The sequence below is a fragment of the Drosophila sechellia genome, chromosome X (genome assembly GCF_004382195.2).
Source record: "Drosophila sechellia strain sech25 chromosome X, ASM438219v1, whole genome shotgun sequence".
NCBI classification, from domain to species: Eukaryota; Metazoa; Arthropoda; class Insecta; order Diptera; family Drosophilidae; genus Drosophila; species Drosophila sechellia.
In genome coordinates, this window is record NC_045954.1 from 9,313,043 (window position 1) to 9,334,029 (window position 20,987).

The following is a 20,987-nucleotide window of genomic DNA, read 5'->3' on the forward strand; positions in this document are numbered from 1 at the left end:
TCCCCGAAGGCAGATTTTGGCTTGCTAACCGAACGGAAGGATACACCATCCGAAAATCTCCCTTTTCGGCGTTGGGGTTGGGGTGTGTATGGCACACCCACCGCCCACCGCCGCCCACATTTCCCAGTGAAGTTTATGCATATTAAACAGTTATCCAAGCGGAATGGAAGAGCTGCCGGGAAATCTGGCTGGGAAGCGATGGAAAAAGGAGTGGGGAAAAGTGGGCGGTGAGTGTGTAACAGGAAATGAGAGCCATGTGAGCGGAAATTCCACATTACAAATTATGCAAATCACATGCGCTTTGATTATTTCACATTTTATTTTCATTTCTCTTAACCTTCGACCTTAACTAACCTGTTCGCTTTTGGCCATCATTTAGTCGGCGAAATTCAATTTGAATTGTTTATCGTTTTGTGGCAACTTTGTGGGCGTTGTCAGCACAAGTTTTATTCTATATAATAACACACCACTTAGACACGAAACCAAAAATATAATTATAATATAATTTCGACAATATTAAAGCAGGCAATAAAGCCTTCGACTTAAAAGGCCCGCTTGAAATGAATCAGGAATATGCTTAACATATAAATGGCGTTTAAAGCCACTCAGCTCATTAAATGCCCAAATACCTTGACTAAAAATACACACGAAGTGTGGGGGCAAATGAAATGAAACGAAACGACAGCCCAAATTTAATTCCATCGCATTCGAAAAGTCTTCATTTTGAAATCGGAACGTGCCTCTTCTGACATTGGTTTCGATTTACATTTGGTTTCATGTTGCCCTTTTTTTATGGCCAAGATTTAGATTCATTCTTTTGTCGTAAAATGCGTGAGGTTCTCTCATTTTATTGAACCCAATTTTGGCTGCTTTATATACATATGTATGTATGGGAACGAATACAAATACGTACATACATATGTACATATTCGTATGCATATCTGACGGATACAAAATTGGCCTTGGCTGTTGATTTTTGGAACACATTTTCTGGCAATATTTCATTATGGCATCTGCGGCTTTTTCGACAATATTTTCGCTTATGAGCATTCACAAATTTTACTGAAAAATTCCAGCCATCGAATATTTTCTTTGTCGATTGTCGCCCATGAATTTTTTCCGCATCGGATGGCAAATATCATTTACATGCGCTCTGAGCTCATTTTTGTTTTCACATATTTTTCCATAAATTGCGTATACGCCATCGGGGCCAAGGTCAAGGACAAGGATCCATCTACTCGTCTCGAAGGTCTTACTCTATGCATTAGCTTTGTGTATATGAGATTGGGATTGGAGATTTCTCTAGGGTCGATTGGGCCTTGAATAAATCCATAGGCTGATAATCCCACGAGGATTTCGCACCGATTTCTGGAGCATAGAGGTTAAAAGCTTTTCCAAAATGAATATTATGTTGGGTATATCAATATATATATACACTTTAAAATATGCGTATAAATTTACGCTGCTTAAATCTGTATACTTTAGTTCTTAAAGTCCTTAATAAAGGAAATGGTTATTATTAACTGCCCGAGTTCCTGTTTCCTTTGGCCATTAGTCAAATTATCTTTTCTGCTAATTGCTCGGTAAATTTAGGGTGAAGTCGAATAAAATTAACAGCTTAGAAGGTTGAAACATTATCCACACCTGTGAGTTTTCCGCTCACCCGGCCATTTAATCATCTTCAATTGTCGCCCCTGATGCGATTAGCACAAGTCTTTTGGTCGTCAAAATGGTTGGCAGTGACATTTAGCAAAACTGGATGCGTTGTCAGGTTTTTGTTGCTTAAGCGATTTTCACTGTCCCCAAAACAGAGTGGGGAGGGGGGGAGGTTAAGCAAAAACAAACGAGTAAAAATTCACTGGGAAAACTGCAACAACTGCATACCGCTGCAACTGCAACGTTGACAGCATACCGAAGCCGAGATTTTCTGCAGAGGCTGCTGCCAGTTCTTGTTTTCGTCGTTACTTTTCTTTTTGCCTCCTGACGCAACCAATACTTCCTTCAGCCGTTCACATCCCCCCCTCCCCCTCCTTATCACACTTTCCCGAGTTTTCCTGCTTTGCCCCTCCTGGCGCAACTGTCATATTAAACACTTTTTCGAAATTGCAATTTAACTTTTATAGTAAGACAGGGAGCGACAGAAGGCGCTCGGTGAAAAGCCCTGCGAAAAACAAATAAACAAATAAAAAATAAGCAATCGTGAGTGATGAAAGAAACTTAAGAACATTTAAGGAATTACTTTGAAGCGACAACATATGAATAATTTATGAAAATCCACTTAAAAATGCATTTCATTTCTAAGTAAAAGGCAAGAAGTGAATCTACCAAAATTATTTTGTTTTTTATGTAAAAATATAGTTCATAGTCAGGCCCCACTGTAAGTCCACTAACTTTTCTCCCGAGCAAACAAATAGTCCAGCAAGCTTTGGAGTGAACAAATCTACTGGCAAATGGCGTTCGAGGCATTCGCAGCTTATCAATGGCGAACGGAGAAAGGGGTGATAGGACTGGAGAGAAGTGAAGAAAAGCCGGCAGAATGGTTGCAAAAAGAAAGGAAAAAGGATATATAGAGCGGATTGCTCTAACAATATAAAAAATAACTAAACAGTTGGCAGCAGTTGGCAAGCGGATGTGTGGCATGTGTGCGATGCGATAGTTTATTGAAAAGTTTTCCCCCACCACACTCGCACTATTTATTTTCCCAGCCCCCCTCCCCCCTTTGGCCAGGCTAAAATTAAAACTTTCCCCATCGCAAAGTGGGCGAAGGAACCGGAAGGATTGTGTCGCAAAATAGTTTTCATTTTTCGTTTTACACTCTGTTGGATTTTTACCCGTGGAAGAAAGTAAATATACACACACACACAAATACCCTTGAAAACGTGGCGAGGAGAAAACAAATTACTTAAGGAGAAATGGCAAACAAAAATTGTACAGCACTAAAAATAGATGACTAAGATGGCTAACAACGCTTTTTCCGGCTGGAAAATCTTAACGCTGACGCCGAGGAAATTTAATATGAAAAATTCGTTGGCACTCGAAGGCAACTTAACAGTACAATCCGACGGAAAATTAACTTCGCAGCGGAAATTCAAAGAAACTAGGGGAAATTAGGTGAGAAAATAAAACGAAGCTATTGAGAAATGAGAAATCTTCATGGGTAATCGACTTTCGCAAGTGTTTGCCCACCTCAAACAGCAAATAATGAAGATAAATGAATTAAAACCGCATCTAAACTGCATAGTATACTTTGAAACTTAAGTTAGGCAATAGTTTGTGTCAAGTAAATTGAGCATGATTATTGTGCAAAAAAACTTAAATAAATGTTAATGCTCCCCGGCGTCAAAAGCGCCAGAATCATAGACCGCGTTTCGTCCTGCTGAGCGAGATATAATGAGTTTTTTTAATAAAAACTGACGCCGTATAGCAGGATATAATGCCCGGGTGACGCTTCCCACCCGCCAGGACCTCCTCACCTCCTCCTCTCACCCACATCCATCAGCACTCCCCATTCAAAATTCAAATATACGGCGTCACCTTTCATTTGAAAATACGGCAGCAAGGGTAACTGCAAAATATGGAAGGACGGTAAGCAGAAGCCGGAGAAAGTGGCACAATACAAAAGGCAAAGAGAGGAACAAAATAACAAAAAGGAAAAATGTGAACGACTAAAAAGGTTTGCAGAACTCAAAGTAATTGAAGCGAGACTTTTTGAATGGTCGATTTACAAGCGAGCATACAGAAACTGTACGCAGAAAGTGCGTTTTACGGCTGTAAAATTATCACAAAATGTTTATATTAAAAAAAAAAAGAAGTCTAAAAGTATGCAACAATGCATTTTAAATCCAGTAGCACAGCGATTTCATTTCAAAAACCATTTATTACACTTGCATTGCATACTTTTAGACACCTTAACACAATAGCCGAATGGAGCACTACTTTCTTGTCGCGCACTGTACGTAATTATTCGAAGATAACTGTATAGAAATATGCCTATATATATATATATACATATATATTCTGCGTTATTGCGTAGCTGACCGAGCCAGTTACCTGGGCATTTGTTGACCTTTTTTCTGAATTTTAAACGCCATTCGCCCCAGGTGCGAATGTCGTGACTTGAATTCCCGGCCTTTTCTTGCCGCACAGCCCAACTTTTCTTCGGTTTTTCTTCTTCTGGGCATTTATTTTATTTTCTTTCTGATGCGGTTGACCCCACCAAAAAGAAACCGAGCAAGGTCAACAGCCGCTAGGCCAGGAAACCAAAAAAAAAAAAAAAAAGAATAAGAAGAATACAACGAATATAATGGCGAAGGTAGAAAATTACTTTGCGAATCGTGGAGAAATTTACATTTTATTTATTGATTAAATTTACCCGAACAAACAATCAGCCAGACGAATTTATTACAATATTTCACTGCGACTTTAGTTCGATTCGCCGGCTTAAAAACTTAATTAAACGCCATTTGGTTGTAAAATATGGGATGTGTGTGTAATTTATATTCAGCATGTGACCCTTAGCCATAAAACTAATTAATTTAAATAGCTCTTTTCACATCGCTTCATAATGATTAATTAAACGGTGTCGCAATAATGTGAAAACTATATCTGCATTGAATAATGCAGTCCAATTGGCAATGATACATATTTGTTATAGTTCAATATAATTAAGAAAATATGTTAGCTCTTATATTAAACGTAAAGCAAATATAAGGTAATTTTAAATCACTTACAATTAAACAGCGTCAAAGTGAAATATTGAAATTGTTATATGTTATCCGTACCTAAAAAAATAAAAACAAAATTGTGTTATTGATTAAAATGTATATAAATATCAGGCTTAATTTATTTACGCAATACACAACAAAATGGGGCCCATAACCAGGAGACTAATTAATTGAAATGGCTATTTTTAAACTGATTTCCTCGGAAAATGATTAATAAAACATCGGCGTATAAATTACGCAGTTTCCTGTAAAATAGCCATGCATTAAAAATAGTCCATCAATTGGTAGCGTCTCGTATTACGGGCCATGTAAATGCGGATGAGGACCTTGACTTCCTCCACTTCCTGCGGCCGGAAGTGAGCGAGAAAGCCGAAAAGGAATGGCAGCCAGGATAAGCAGGTCGCCTAAGCTCCGGCCTTCGAGTTGCTTGCCTTTGATGTCGCTCAAAATGGTTGAAAATGCATATTAAATGTGTGGACTAAGTGGGCTCGCTTCATTCGACTGCCTGACAATTAGCTAATAGGATGGTAAGTCCAACTTATAAAGGCCAGAGGATAAATAAAATAAAATGGCACACACCAGCTGACAAATGAATCGAAAAAGGGGAAAAGTAAATATCAAGTATACGACGGATTGTGCTGGGCCAAAAGTTAAAAATTGTAGCCACAGTTGTGACAGCTGCAAATAATTTTAGATGAGTCCTTTTTCGCTTGCCTCTTAATGTTCGTTTTGAAATAAATTGTTGTTATGCTTCCTTAATTTTCAACTTCAAAGTTTCCATTTCGCATTTTTATATGCACACGTTAAGAGTCAAATGTTAATGGGTAGCAAGGAGTTGCCTAGCACTGAAGTTGCTATAACAATAATTTTAAAGTTAACTATTAAGCAGTAAGGTATTTTTTCAACACTGTAATGAATTCGAAGAAAACTCTGATAACGTTTAAGCCCAATATAACTGCAGTCCCTTTTAATGGGTATTTCCAGGTTCATATGTTGTGTTTTCCATTTCACAAGAGGTTGAGCAAGCAGTTGCAGCTGGCTGGCACTGAATGGATGAACAATAACGTAACAAGACTTGAGCAAGTTGCGTTAAGCAAATTAGAAAGGAAATTCGCTCTCGCACACACACACACACACACATGCACGCGCTTTTCCGGAGTTTTTCAGCTGGGGAAAAGCGGCGATGGGAGGCGGTGGGCGTGGCCGGATAAAGGAGGCTGGCAAGGATGAAGTTTTGTTTTTTTGGGAGCCGTGTCGGTTGCTCTGGCTATTTCATTCTTGAAGTGCGCACTTCACTCGAGTAATTTGCCACGACACGCGCACTCACACACATACACACACACACGCAGCCTTGCACACTTGTACACCCACAGCCACACACATACTAACGCACGCACGCACAGCTGGCAGCCATTTTGACACACACACGCACATGTGCTGACATTTAGATTGAAAAACGAGCAAAAAAGCAAAGGCAACATATAATCGAAAAATGCTTTGCCAAGGGGAAATGATACAAAGCAATGTTTTCATGTACCTGCCGCCAGGGGGCGTTACAGGTGTGTATTTGCCCAGTTGCTGGCAAGTTAATAGTACTACTGATAAATTCAATTTTTTGTTTATGCAAGAAAATAAGCTTAAATAATAAATAATGTAATTTGCTTGTAAATATAACAAATATTACTAAATGCTAATATTACATATTTATTTTAAAGTATATGCACTTTAACATTTCTTTTTACAATGTAACATTATGTATGCTAGTCAAATTATACAAAATTAAATATGAAATGTATATAAATTCTTTAACCTACCGATCAATGTACTATTTCATTGACCCACTCTGTACACCTGTGTGTGTCTTTGTGTGTGTGGTGCGTGTGGCAAGTGAAGTGAAGTGAAGCGTATGCTAAATTTTTATTGAAGTGCATACAAACAAACATGCCCGTCGGCAGCTTCAGCCGCAGGGAAAACTGTTGACACTGCCCCCTTAGACTTTTCCCGCCCCCGTCCACAGCCTCCCTCCTTCCTTCCTTTTCCATCCTCCCCCGCAGCCACCCCCACCCCCCCGCGCCCAAGGTCGACGCTTGTCGCTGGTAATTTTCCTGTGTAACAACAACAAAAGCGGCAGCAGATAAAGAAGAAGTGGCAGATAAAGTGGATAAAGCCGCTGGAGTCGAAGCCACCTTAAATACAATTTAAAACCATAGCCAGAAGTGCACTGAAAAAAAACACGATCTAAAATATAATATTAGATACACAATAAAATATCAAATGTTTATCAAACTTTCAACATAAAAAAATCATATAAGTTACGATTATATTGAAATTGAGCTAGTGCATAGATACACTACATATAAAAATAGGAAACAATTTTTAAATAGCAAAAATTCCAGAGATATTCGATTAAAAAAACGTTTTGATTATCAACACACGACCCCAGGTGGTTAAATGAAAAAGTGAGTAACGCGCTATTGAATGAAAATCGAAATAGACAACTGGGAGAAGATAAAGAGACTTAACTGATTAAGATGTTGAACGTAATATCATTTTTTAATTAAGTAAGTACTTGTAGATATCGGGCTTCGCAATATAAACTTGGACCGAATTGTTTTCCAAATCAGTTGAAAGTGTTTTGTCATAGCGAAATAGTTATCAAATACAATGAAATATACCACAATTATTTTATTTGCGCTAGCCGCATTCGTTTTGCCAACATTCGCCGCAAATGACTACCTGTGGGGCGAAGTTGGTGTAAACGATTACAAATTGGCCAAGGATACCGTTTCGAAGGCGTTTTTCGTTGGTCTGGTGCAGACCAAAAAATACGTATTCAAGCAGTCGGTGTGTGTGAATGATGCAAGGCATCTATTTAAAATGTAATTTCATACACATTTTCCATTTAACAGGACAACCTAAATGCGCTGACCATTACGGCAATTAAGATTACCGACAAAAGGAAGAGTCACGGAGCAACTGCTGTATTGGTCAGTGGAGGTCCTGGATCCAAAGGAGCAACTATTAAGTTCACTTCGGAACGAGGTTACGGCATCAAGGATACCGTGGAAATATGGGGTCGTTAAATACCCTTAAGAAAGTGGCATTCTACATATATAACGCAACGCAATGCAAAACAAAAAACTGAATTTGTGTTTTTTTTTGATGCAAGTGAAATGTCTAATTTCAAAAATATGTACCCTCCGTTTTCTTGTTTTATTTTTTGCCCTGATTGAAAAGTTTTAATATTGTCTCTCAGTGCTCAGAGGTTAAATTGACTTTGACATGGGGCGCAGAAAGTAAAAACGAGCAAATCAAACACACCAACAGAGATAACAATAAAAGCGATTAAATATATAGCAAAAGTGAGTCGCAGTTGAAATACCCTGAATGTATATGACAATTTTTAGCCAAGCCTTCGCAAATTTCTTCCACAACCATAAAAATAATTGTCCAAATTTGGAATGTTATATACCGTTGAGCTCGTAATTAAATTTCCAATCAAACTGTGTTCAAAAATGAAAATTCTATTTTTTCGCCATTTTTTGCAAATTTACCCCTTACAAAAAATGCAAAAATTGACCGAATAATAAATTTTTCTAAATTCTTTAAAAAGTGAGAGGGATAGTTAGAACTGGTAATTAGCTGCTAAAACAGTTATTCTTTCATCTACATGACAATTTTCAGCGAAGTTATGACGAAAATTCCGTTTGTAAATATCAAGTTTTTGGCAAAAGCTGTTTTTCCGAATTTCGGTAGTCAAATAATCAGTTTTTCTGACACAACTTTAAAAATAATTGTCCAAATATGAAATGCCATATCTCGTTGTGTTCGTAATTAAATTTCCAATCGAACTGTATCCACAAATGAAAATTCTATTTTTTGCCCATTTTTTGCAAATTTTAATAATGTTACCCCTTACAAAAAAATTTGAAAATTAACCTCAAAATTCATTTTCCTAAAATCTTCAATAAGTGAAAGAGATCGTTAGCACTGGTAATTAGCTGCTCAAAACAGTTACTCTTACATATATATGACTATTTTTAGCGAAGATATGATGAAAATTCCGATTGTAAATGCCAAATTTTTGGCAAAAGACGATTTTCCGAATTTCGGTCATAAAGTAATCAGTTCTTTTTCCATAACTATGAAAATAAAAGCCTGAATTTGGAATGTTATACCTTGTTGAGCGTCATGCGTTGCACCCTGAAGGCCTTCTGCGCCACCATGTCTCTTGTCCGCCGCATGAACACGATGATCAAGCAGGGCGCCGCCCTGCCCTTCAACACCTCCTCCTGATTTGGGAGTTATTCGGATCGGGGAGTGGCAACCTTATCTTATAGCTTTCTAGCCTGTAGAGTGCCTCAGATCCCGAGATACGGACGGACAGACCAACATGGCTTATTTTTAGCTGTTTCAAACTTTTAAAAAAATGTGACACTACAAAGCTTTGGAAATCGATATGCTTATTATTACTTACTGACTTATTTGACTTCATCCACCTTCAGCCTTCAGTTCAATACCCATAACAAAGGATGTTATATTGTCAAAAATCTTAATTCTATTGCCAATAGATAGACTTTAAGGATATTCTGTACTCGATCATTCAGATGATAGGCGGCAGCAGTATCAATTGGGCTGGACACCAACAAAACCAAAAAGTAGAATCTGAAGTGCAAGGATTACAGATCACTGCAACCAACACGCATTTTGTCCAAGTTAGAAGTTCACAACACGTAGTTAAACACGTTACTCGTAGAGTAAAAGGGTATACTAGATTCGTTGAAAATTATGTAACTTAGTCTCCGACCATATATAGTAAAGTGTACAACACGTCGATACGATTCGACCAAAACTTCTTAGCCACACCGAGTTAATTAGCGCGGCGGCTAGAAATTTAAATTAGCTGAATATTAATATTTAATTTAACTTTATTCCATCTAATTGGCGTGGGGTTTGCCGTACACGTATACAGCTAGCAATTCGGTTTTTCTAACCCCATTCGTTACTTGGGACAGCTGTAAGACCCATCAATTTGATAAAATAATCTACAATATTCTATAGAAAAAAGGAAAATGGCTTCGATCAATCCATTTTTTGAATTTGTGGCTACATACCGTAGAAAACATCGAGCCCTAAAACAACAACGCGTTATCGTATCAAGAGCAGCGGATTCGTGGAAGGCTTTATCAAAATCCCAAAAGAATCGCGACCGTAAGAGGGTACGCATTCATTTTTTAATTGAACATTCATATTATGGAGATTATTAATTTGTACCATTTCAGGCGCAGGACGAACGCTACAGGCGACAAGCCAGAAAAAACCGATAATGGCAGTGATGCCAACGATGCCGTGCTCTACGCTACCGTTGGCCCCGAAAGAGTAGAGATTTGATGCGCAATTCTGCCTGCTTTTCAAAATTCACAGTTTTGCATTCGTTATACCAAATTAGCATTTTATGCACTGCTTTTGTTTTTATTGGTTTGGAAATTATCATCCTCTGTCTTTTTAGTGAACAAAATAATCAGTTTTTTGTCAGAACATTCCAAATAAAGGTTGAAATATAGAATGCCATACCTCGTTGAGCTCGTAACAAAATTTCCAATAAAACGGTATTTAAAACTGGATATTTAAATTTTTTGCTATTTTTTGCAAATTTTGATGATGTTACCCCTTACAAAAAATGAGAAAATTAACCAAAAAATTCAATTTCCTAAGTTCTTCAAAAAGTGATAGGTATCGTTATCACTGGTAATTAGCTGCTCAAGACAGTTTTCGTATCTATACGACAATTTTTAACCAAGTTATGATGAAAATCCCCATTGTATATTTCGAATTTTTGGCAAACGCCGTTATGACGAATTTCCGTCATAATATAATCGGTTTTTTGGCAACAACTATAAAAATAGTTATCTGAATATGGATTGTTATATACCGTTCGGTTTGTATTTAAATTTGCAATTAAACTGTGTTCAAAAATGGGAATTCTATTTTTTGCAAATTGTTTATTAAGCTATATTAAGCTATGTGTTAATATTTAGCCGAGTATCTCATATCGAATTCAAACTATTTATTGCAGTTTGTCACATTATTCAGAATATATATGTAATGTACCTGAAGGGGATTTTTGTTTGAGGGATGATGCTGATGCTGAATGGCGGTGGGTGGTTTTCGCCCGCCTTCCCGCCACCACTTCCCTATGCCACAGCCACTGATGACGACGATGGAAACGACACAAAAGTGCAGTTCAAACACTCAATCATTTTTACACCCGACTATGCACACACACAGGCGCACACTCGAACACCGGCGAGGATTTGTTGTGTGCAGACACGCATACACACACACTTGGACTTGTTGACAGGACGCATACACACACAGGTGCAGCGTAGCGTATTTGGCTATAAATAAATTTTCAATATTTTCCCTACTCGCCACAAAAAAAAAAATAATAATAAAAACGGAAAATGGGCGATGGGAGGAGTAGACATTTTGAATTTTCTATCACAATTTGTTCGGCGTTTTTTTTATTTTATGGCTGTCGCACGATAACTGAATTGCAATTGAATTTAATTATTTTTAGCGCAAGCACGCTGGTGGTATACAAAATAGAAAAAAAAAGAAGAAAAGATGTCGGTAAAGCTCACAAAATCCTGTGGGGGGAATTTAAAATGTTGCTGAGCTGCGCAACAAGGCGGAAATTTTGTGTAAGCCGTGTGTATGCCCAAAAAAAAAAGAATATATATGTACATATATATATACATATAAAAAAGCAACTCAATCAATGTGCTCCAACGACTCAATTTCAAACTTAGGTGTGTCAACACTTTCGGAAAAAAGCCAGTCGTGCAATCGCAGCGGAGCGAGCGAGAGGGCAGCTGTTTGCTTTATTTATTATTAAATATAAATAATGAAAAATCAATAGAAATTTATTTATACATATTCATCAATATGTATACGAATTGCGCCCAGTCGAGGACGTGGCCAACAAAATGAACAACATCCCAACAGACACAAACAAAGTACAGCAGACGACAAAAAATTGCACTAAATATAAGCCGCAACACTTTTTTGCAATATAAGTGGCAAAGGTTTTTTTTACAATATAAAAGCCAAAGGCTTTGAAGTAGTTTAATGCAGAATTTTTTATGTGCAGCACCATTAATTACGAGGCAATAATTCAATTAGCTTACACATTTTACAAATTAAATAATAGCAAAGTGAAAAAATCGACTTTTAAATTAATCCTTGTACAAAGATGCTCAGTTATTTGGATGCCTAAAAAATAAGACAAAGATAGGCGCTATTTTTGTGCCCGCCATCGTACTGACAGGCCAAAGTTCATGAGACAGGGCAAAGGGGTCAGCAGCCACAGGCGCAGGGGCTTCTGTTCTGAGTGAGGGAATTATGATAACTTTAGGATAAATTTGTCATGTTGTCCAACCAAAAAGGAAAAAACAACAAAAAAAAGAAGAACAGATAGGAGGGAAAGCCAGAAAAAGAGAAAGAGAGCGAGGTAAAAACATCGAAGGATAACTAAATTATTTATGATGTATGCATGTGCATGTAGCTGGCTCTAACCGGATTAAAGGGTTCGGCCCAAAAGGTGTTACACTCGTGACTTTTGTACTTACACGTACTTATTGTGGCCAAAGTTATTTGAGCCGATAATTTCTTGGTCCTAAGCGCAGCAACAAATAATGCTTTCAATGGGAGCCATTAAAGATACATTTCATTGTAATTTCTTGGCGTTATCTATATTATTATTAAGCAACAGCTTTAAAAATATCTTTAAATAAGAATACACATTTCGAGACTATAGTATAAAAACGCAATATTGTTGCCCCCAACAGAGTTGTAATTTAATCACTTTCCCACTCCAATTGCTGCAATCCAATCATCTTAATCAATTCGTAATAACTGCCAATGCAATCCGGCAGATAACCGTAGTTAGAGACAAAGCCAACAATTTTGTTGCAAAAATCCCGAACCCATATGCCACAATAATTGAATTCTCAGGGCTCTGGCGAAGATATATCTTCTAAGTTGATTACTCGAGAAGTTCCATTGGGGCGTTTAGGGCTTAAATGCCAAAATTGCTACACTTTTCCCCACTCAGGAGCAACCCCTTTACTTTCGACACTCAAGTGGCAATAAAGTAATAAGATGGCTAGCTATCCGGCTTGCTGTTTGTTGCCAACACTTTTATTTAAATTAATTGCATGAAATTACAATTTTATTGCCAATCGCAAAGGATGCAGTATCCGTTGATGGCTTCGTTTCACTGGATGATTCAATACGGGTGTTCTATGTGCGATTGTGCTTCTTCAGTTCGCATCCGCATTTGCATCCGCTCTCTAATTGAATGAATACGCAATTCAATTCTTGTTGCATTATTGATAGCGATTTTTCGGTGGTAGCCGGCCGGCATTATTGCAGTCAATTTAATTCGCAAATTGCCAATTATAATTACAGTAAACGGCAACCAAAATGAAAACAACAAGTGGTGGAAAAAATGGGAAATTGCCATTTCAATTAACTGTCGGTCCTTCGAACGTGGTGGACACAATGCGATTTGGATAGATAAGCTTGCTAAGTAAATAAAAGGGAAATTACAGCGAGTCGATTAAAGAATAATAAAGGCTGTGCGGCAAAATGTTTGGATATTTTATTGAATTACCATCATGAGAATATAAAAAATGTGCACCACTCTATGTTGCGATTCAATTAACTGCTAATATCTCAATTAGTTTTCCATTCACCTGACTTACCATAATTAGTTGTCTCCAATGCCACACCCCATGGAAAATGAAATGGATTTGCGTGCGCATAATCATGCTATCCATCCTTCGCCATCCTGTCGCCATCCACACGCAGTGGACATCTGGCAATCAACTGCATTATCAACTGTCAATTGTCTGGTGCTCCGAAATGTATGCTACAGAAATGCTCAATTATCCATGTTAATTGGCAATGCAGAGAACTGCAAGGGTGGCATTTTTTGCCACTCGACTCACACCCTACAATTTTGTGTGCGGGTGCTACCCGCCACGCACATCGCGGGTACTTACAAACACACAGTATAAATCTGAACATGCAGACAAGACACCCCGTTGTGCGCGCACCCGAATCAATACGGTGCTCTGCGTCGCGGGTGCCGACCACACTCGGTCACATTACCGTTAAACACATGGGTGTTTCCAAAAATACTCGGGTGTTTCCAAAAATACTCGGGTGGTCTCGCAGATAGTCGAGTCAAAGACAAGATGCGTAACTCCATACGTTTTACACTTCATACGTTTACACACTATTCTTTCGGCGTGGCTCTAGACTTTGTCAAATACGTTGTATAATATGCCCTTCATCTTATTATTATATATTATTATAATTATATATATTATATTATATATTATTATATTATATATTATTAATATATATATATATATATATAATTTAATTATTAATAATAAATAATAAAATTAATTAATTAATAATAATAATAATAAATATTATTATTAATAATTTAAATATAGATTATAGTAAAAATAATAGTAATAGTAATAATGCTAATAGCCGAATCTATGTACATAATGTCACAAAATTCATTTTAAAAATGACTTTATGTAAGAATAAGAATAGAGTATTCAGCTAGCGACGTGTGAAAAATTACAAGGCAATAATTCAAAACGGGTGGCACACATTGAGTCCATTAAAGAGCAAAGACATGAGCACGAAAATTTTCTTTGGTATTCCCTTTTACCCTTCATTTCTTATACCCGTCACGCTTCCACCCATACAAATTTTAGGCGTACAAAAAATGACCAGAGAACTGCAGCCCGCGTACAAAAAATGACGTGCGGCCGATCTTTGACTGTGCGTCCACTCACCCAAACGGTTATTGCGCAGCAGGCCTCGGGTGGTTTTTTTACTCGTAACAATAACACCACGTTGGTAAAACACTCGAGTATTTTGTGTTGCCGCAAGTAGGGTGTCAAGAAACACGGGGTGCCTGGAGTACCGAGTGTTTATCGGGTGGACGTAGAGTGCCAGTGGCGGGCTGCAGTTCTCTGATTGGCATATGCCAGGAGAGTGCTCAGTTATTGTTATCGAACCTTTTATGGCGACTGTACAGAGTCGCAAAATAGAGTTTAGCCAGAAAATAACAAATCAATTCGATTTCTTAAAAATATCTAACAAACTTGAGCTTTTAAAATAAGAAATTTTTAGGAGGAACTCTTTATTGGTTATGAAACATATTTGTTTAAGTGTTGTGTTACTTTACACATTTTTTATCGGTTTTTTTCTCGCAGTGCATTTGTGGTTATTGATGACTGCATCGCCGAAATATTGAAATTCGACCAACGATAATGATAATGACGCTGCTGAAGATGATGACAATGATTTGTCGTCAAGCCACTCAAATGCAAAGCGTTTAGACGACTGATGTTATTTTTGGGATATTTGGGTAGCTGGGCGGACTGAAGGTCGGCCCGTTTTATAAAGGGGGTGGTCGGGTTTTTGGGGGCCTTGGACATACTGTTTGCCTCTTTGGGGCTTCATATTTCGTTTCATTTCGGTTTGTTACGCAATCAAAATGACTGACAGCTAAATATGCATATTCAATTAGAGAGCGAGGGGAGTTGAAAAGGAAAAGGCAAACAGAGGCGTGGTTGGAAAAAAGGGGGAGGAGCCTCTGGCGCTTCAGAACCTCAACTATACACACACACACAGGGGCGCACACACACACAAGCACACAGGCAGAAAATTCACTGAGCATTTCGCCTTGAAATTCCTCAAATTGAAGAAAGGCAGACAAAATTGCAGTTGCTCACTGCTCGGTGGTTTCCTTGGTGCTGAATTTTACGGCTTAAATCAGAGAAGCCACAAAGTATGTAAAATCAAACTGTTGTTTAGATTATAATGGTTATTTTCTGCTGCTTCAGTATTTAAATTGCGCACATTTAACTTTCGACATTTGAGGTGGTGAATCAAACGTAGTAAAATGCTAGCATTTGCAAAACACTTTTGCTTGCACAGCAAATAGATTGAATAATCGTGTGCCAGCACAAGATTTAATTTAACATTTAAAATTCACTAATTTCTTAAGAACATATTTATATTTTCCGTAGATATCCTAATTGCTAGCCAAAGAGGTGCGTCAAGTTGATCATTTCATCTGTAACCTGTAACATTCTCTCTGCTCACTTCGGCACTTTGCCACTGAAGTCACGGGTCACGGGTAAAGCAAAAATCAAAAAAAGAAGAAAAAAAAGAAAGGGGAACTCGAACAAAGAGCAAGGCGCCCCCTGGAAAAGCTTGGAGTGCGCAGTGCGCACACTTTTTGACACTTGTGGCACACGGCTCAGAAGTGCAGCCCCAGACAGGTCAAAGGGCAAAAACTCCAACGCAATCCCAACTATCCAGTGAGCAGTAATTTCATTCTTTATATGCCAGCACTTTTTCGAACTTTTCCTGGGACAAATGTACCATTTAATCTACTTTTATTAATCAAACGTTTTGCCAGCTTATCTGTACATATATTTTGTAGTATTTGTTTATAGCTAAAAGCTAAGGCAACTAAAATAATGGGTATACCAATTTCTGGACCGCTTGACTCTCAGCTTCTTTCCCCAGCTTGCGTTTGTGTGTGTTTGAGCACGTTGAATGGGTGGAAAAAAATAAAAGAAGCAATTCCTGAAATAGAAACATCCACCAAGCCAGCGAGTGCAGCCCTTAACCCTTGGCTGGCCAAATGGGTCATTAATTGACAGCCAGCGGGTGCGGGGATCCCTTTGCGAATCTTCATAACCGTAGTGGCTGCTCCCAGTCATGGGTTAAGGAAGGTTACGGGCCAACCACTGCCCACCAAAACACCACCCACCAACCACCATCCACCGCCCATCACCCATGTCCTTCAGCTCTCGTCACCTGTCAGACTGCTCCTCTATTTCGTTATTTTCCGAGGTTGCTAGCAACCGAAGTTCCGAGCTGGCGAGGTTCCGAGCTGACCACTTACTCCTGGGGGCCATGTGCGCTTTATGGCCTCGCATACACACACCGCGCCCATAAATACTCCAGATGTGCGGGTCCCCAATGCCCTGGCATCAGCGTCATCATCATCATTATCATCATCATCATCCCCAAAGTCAGCGTCATTGCTCCTAAGCTGAATCTTTATTTCATTTCATTTTCAGCGCAATTTTTGTGCCGAGTTTGCGAATAATAGAAATCATAATGGAAACGCCAGCGGACAGGAAACGGAAACCGGACCTCGCCATCGCGGCCATCATGAGTGTGTGTATTCGTGCACATCTGAATTATGTATAATCGCCTGAAAATTGCACCAAAGTTACCCTGACAGCTGAGAATACGAACAAGAACCTACCTATACTTGGAATAATATATATCAAAATGTAGGCGTTTCATATTTGCAAGTTTTAAAGCCTTAGTTATGCGAATAACACACACACACACACTGGTGGAGCATTTTGCCTGCATTGAGGATGCAGCCAAAATATTGTTGCTTGACTCCAATTTTTTGTGTGCCATTTTCCTGGCTGCCTGTCGGTCACTTCCTTTCACGTTGCCTTCCTGGAAAATGCTCCCTCATTTTTTTTTGTTTTTGTTCTTTTTTGGGCTTCAGCGTTGCACCCACCGCTCCTGTGTCCTCTTCTTTGACCTGAATGAGCTATATGCAGTCCATAAATCATCCGAACAGACCGCAGATGCTTCCACAAGGCACTCAATATATTTTGCCAATTTTTAGCTCGCCCCCCTGTGGTGTAATGATACCAGGAGCAATAAAATAGGAGTGCTGGTCCACCTGGGGGAGCAACTGAGAAGTGAGTCTCCTATCGGCGATAGTTATAAATTCTTAAGCCATAAAAAAGAATAATGCTCAAACTTTCGAGCCATTAAACATGAAATATACAATCTTTGCAATTTCGAAACTTTTTCTTTTATAATTATCAAGAAAGTCACGGGCTATATAACCAAGCTGTATAGTTTTTAATAACAACAATTTTGGTTTTCCTTTCTTTAAATTTATTTATTCATCTTATTAACATTATACCACAATTTTATACTTTTATTATAACAATATTGCTTTTCAAATGTGTCAATAGACAATCAAGATTCCTCTTCTATGAAAAGTTTTAATCCAATTATATAATTTTCCGAGTTAGCTAAGTAGCACTAAGCTGTGCATAATACAATTTAAAACTAGTTTCTTTCAATTCTTTATTTTCGCCCCTATCAAAAGTTTTTAAAAAAAAACCAAAAAAAAAGAATTGAGGGAACCGGAAGCCTAGTCATAAAATTCGTTTAGCTGGCAGGCAATGGAGAAAGTGGACAATGGGATGCAGCGGATGTTAAAGAAGCAAAAGGACGATAAAGGGATTTGGGTAAAAGCAATAGACTGACGGCAACCAGAGAGATTTTCAATGCACTCGGCGGAACAAAAGCGAACTGCAAATTTTTGGGCCCATAACGCAGGACATTTGCGCCTTTCTGTCTACACTTTTACTGAAAAAGTTGCCTTCCCTTTCGAAAAGGGGAATTTAATTTCAAGTTTCTGCTTCAATTTAAAATAAATTGTATAAAGGGAAATGCAACTTTAATGGAATTAAAGTAGTTTTGTTAAAAAATTAAAGAAAATATAAATATGTTTTGTTAGTAGCTAATACGGCTGATATCCGCTAACCTTGATATGTTTAATGTCCACGAGGCGTATGCTTGATATGTAGTAACTTCAAGTAGTAGTAGCGAGCATCAAGCATACGCCGCATTGGCCCGCCGAGACTTAAAACATTGTGCAATTTCCCCCGCATTGAAATTGCTTTTCCCACCACAGAGAGAGAAAGAGAGAGGGAGAGAGAGGGAGAGAGAGTGAGAAAGGCAAAAAGTGGGTGGCTCAACGGCACAACTAGGGCCAATCAATGCGCCTGCCATAAGTATGCAATGTTCAATGAAAGTTTCGAACAAACAAGTTGCAAGTTGATATTTGCAGAGCCTTGATTATGGGTGGAACGGGCCAGCACCACCACCCCCCCCCCCCCCCCTTCGTGGTGCTGCAGGGGGTTAAAATCAATTTAGACCATTGTTTGTGGATGGGAATGCAAAAAAGAATGAACCAAAATAAACGAAAGAAAAACAAACGTACTGAACATGAATTGTAATAAGCTGATTATCTGCTGCACGCATAACAATGGATGTTAAAACAAAATCAACTTAAAACTGACAACCGAACAATTTAAGCCTTTATTTTTAATTTTTCTTCCCGTCTAACACCAAAAAACCCCCCATTGTTTTAGGCAGCCAAACAATGCAATTAAAAAATCACAATCACATAAAAGTTGACTCCGTAGAGCGATGTGTCATGCCCCCAGCTTAACGAGTTCTAAAAAAAAATGAAAACTGGGAGGGAAAACTAGTTGCTGCTGTGGAATTTCGAGGTCAAAAATGATCAAGGTCCCATCTGCGAACGCTCTGTAAAGTCCATTCATAAGGAACACTGAAAGAAAACGAAAGATACTTGAAAACCCAAAAAAAAATGCTGGGAAAATAATGAACACATTAATACAACACAAAATTTAACTCAATTAATTGTGTATAAAAGGAAAGAGAACATGGTGCTCTAATTAAATAAAAAGTTCAAAATCCTCAAGTTAAGCAACCTTTGATCTTAATTGCACTTCAACTGAAGATGAAAAGGTAGAACAGTACTTGCTTACACTCACTTGAGCTTTAAGGTTAAAAGTTTATAATAAACACCTAATAAAAAGGCAAGTTATACAAAAAAAACGGAAAAACACTCGAATTTAAATTGAATTTATTGCCATTAAACGCTGTAATTATACGGGCGTAGAAATGATAGCTTCTATTGACAAATAAATATGTTGATAAACGTATTCAATTTAGGCTAGAAATGAGCCCTATCTCCGATCATTTCCATAACCATTTTTCTTCATTTCTTTGCTAGTTTGTTGCCAAAAAGCACTGGATGCGGGTCTAGTTATTGCCTTTGTTGCTGCCACATCAAGCGTAAAATATTTGGCCAGCCACACAAGGACTCTCTGCCACACACACACACACACTGACACACGCATCGTGTAATTAAAAAAAAGGTCAGGCGAACGCAAAGGAAAAAAAAGGAGGAAAAAGAAAAATACAGAGCGTCAAATTAGGCCCAAGCTCCGCCCATTTTTCACGACCTCTTCGTCGGCTAATTGGTGTCCTTGCAGACAGGACTTCGTTTGAAGTTAAGCAAATAACTGCGGGCTGGCCCTAAACATATCCACACATACACATGTCCAGTCGAATCACATACAAGAAAAAAAATACAGCATTTGCAAATGAAAACTAATGGCCACTTAAAGCCCATAAAGGAATCTGACCAAAATCGGATGTGCGGTAAATGGTAAACTCGGTGGGGTGGTGGAAGGGGGTTGTGTTAACCATGGGAAGCCAGAGATTGCCACAAAAATCGTATTCCAGCTCGGCTACAAATCAAGTGTGGCCCCCAAAAATGTAGGCATAAATCAAGTTTGGGTTTTCCATCAAGCAGAAAGCCCCAATGTAAATGTTACTGTAATGAGGCCGGCGAAAAAAAGAAAATGTTGGCTACAAATGGATTGCATTTCCTGCAGCTACTCGCTTTCCTTCAACTAATCGAATTAACTTCGGTCCCCGTTTGGCCAAAAAGGCATCGATATAGGTTGGTCTATAGATCAGTTGATACCGTCTACTTGGCTGTTAACCTGAAGCCTGAAATGGCATAAATATTTATTGTTTATTTGCGTTTTTTTTTTTTTAATTTTGCACTTAAGCCTAATTCAGAAGAAGTGTAGCACGAAAATCCTATGCTATATATTTTATTTAATTATTATATTTATTATTATTATTGTTTAAGATTACAGCTGAAATTTGGGCCATATCCTCCCCGTTTAGTGCACAATTACGGAGTATCAAAAGCGGAACAAAATTGTGCACTTGGCAGTAGAAGTCGGGTAAATAGCATAAACGAATCAGCTAAAAAATATTCAAGGAGCTGTGCTCAACGGATGCACTTATGCAGCTCAGTCCACTTGAACATTGATTCCCTCTCTCTTTCTCTTCCTCTCCCTCCCTCTCTGTCTCCCTTGCCCCCGTCTCTTTCGCACCCCCGCTGGCAATGGGCACTTCGGCAAGTGGCGCCGTCCCTATCTCGCCCATCCTCGTTCTCTTTCGTTTAACGATAGAGAGAGAAACGCTCACTTTGCTGTCCGG

The 20,987-nt window shown here is 38.4% G+C and overlaps 2 protein-coding genes across 2 annotated transcripts in view; one reads left to right on the forward strand and one right to left on the reverse strand.

Annotated features, from left to right (window-relative positions):
- Positions 1 to 20,987, reverse strand: part of LOC6617459 — a 44,598-nt gene that overhangs the window by 17,344 nt on the left and 6,267 nt on the right. The gene's annotated exons all lie outside the window — the stretch shown is intronic.
- On the forward strand, positions 7,345 to 8,090 carry LOC6617461. The gene is made up of 2 exons (XM_002041742.2): positions 7,345 to 7,568; positions 7,634 to 8,090. Exons 1-2 carry the CDS (start codon positions 7,389 to 7,391, stop codon positions 7,805 to 7,807), a joined length of 354 nt encoding a protein of 117 aa, XP_002041778.1. The 5' UTR covers positions 7,345 to 7,388; the 3' UTR covers positions 7,808 to 8,090.

Bases quoted from the DNA above. Each gene is read 5' to 3' on its own strand.
- LOC6617461 (XM_002041742.2), top strand. From the start codon at position 7,389: ATGAAATATACCACAATTATTTTATTTGCGCTAGCCGCATTCGTTTTG. The intron at 7,569-7,633 runs GTGTGTGTGAAT...TCCATTTAACAG, and splicing joins AATACGTATTCAAGCAGTCG to GACAACCTAAATGCGCTGAC.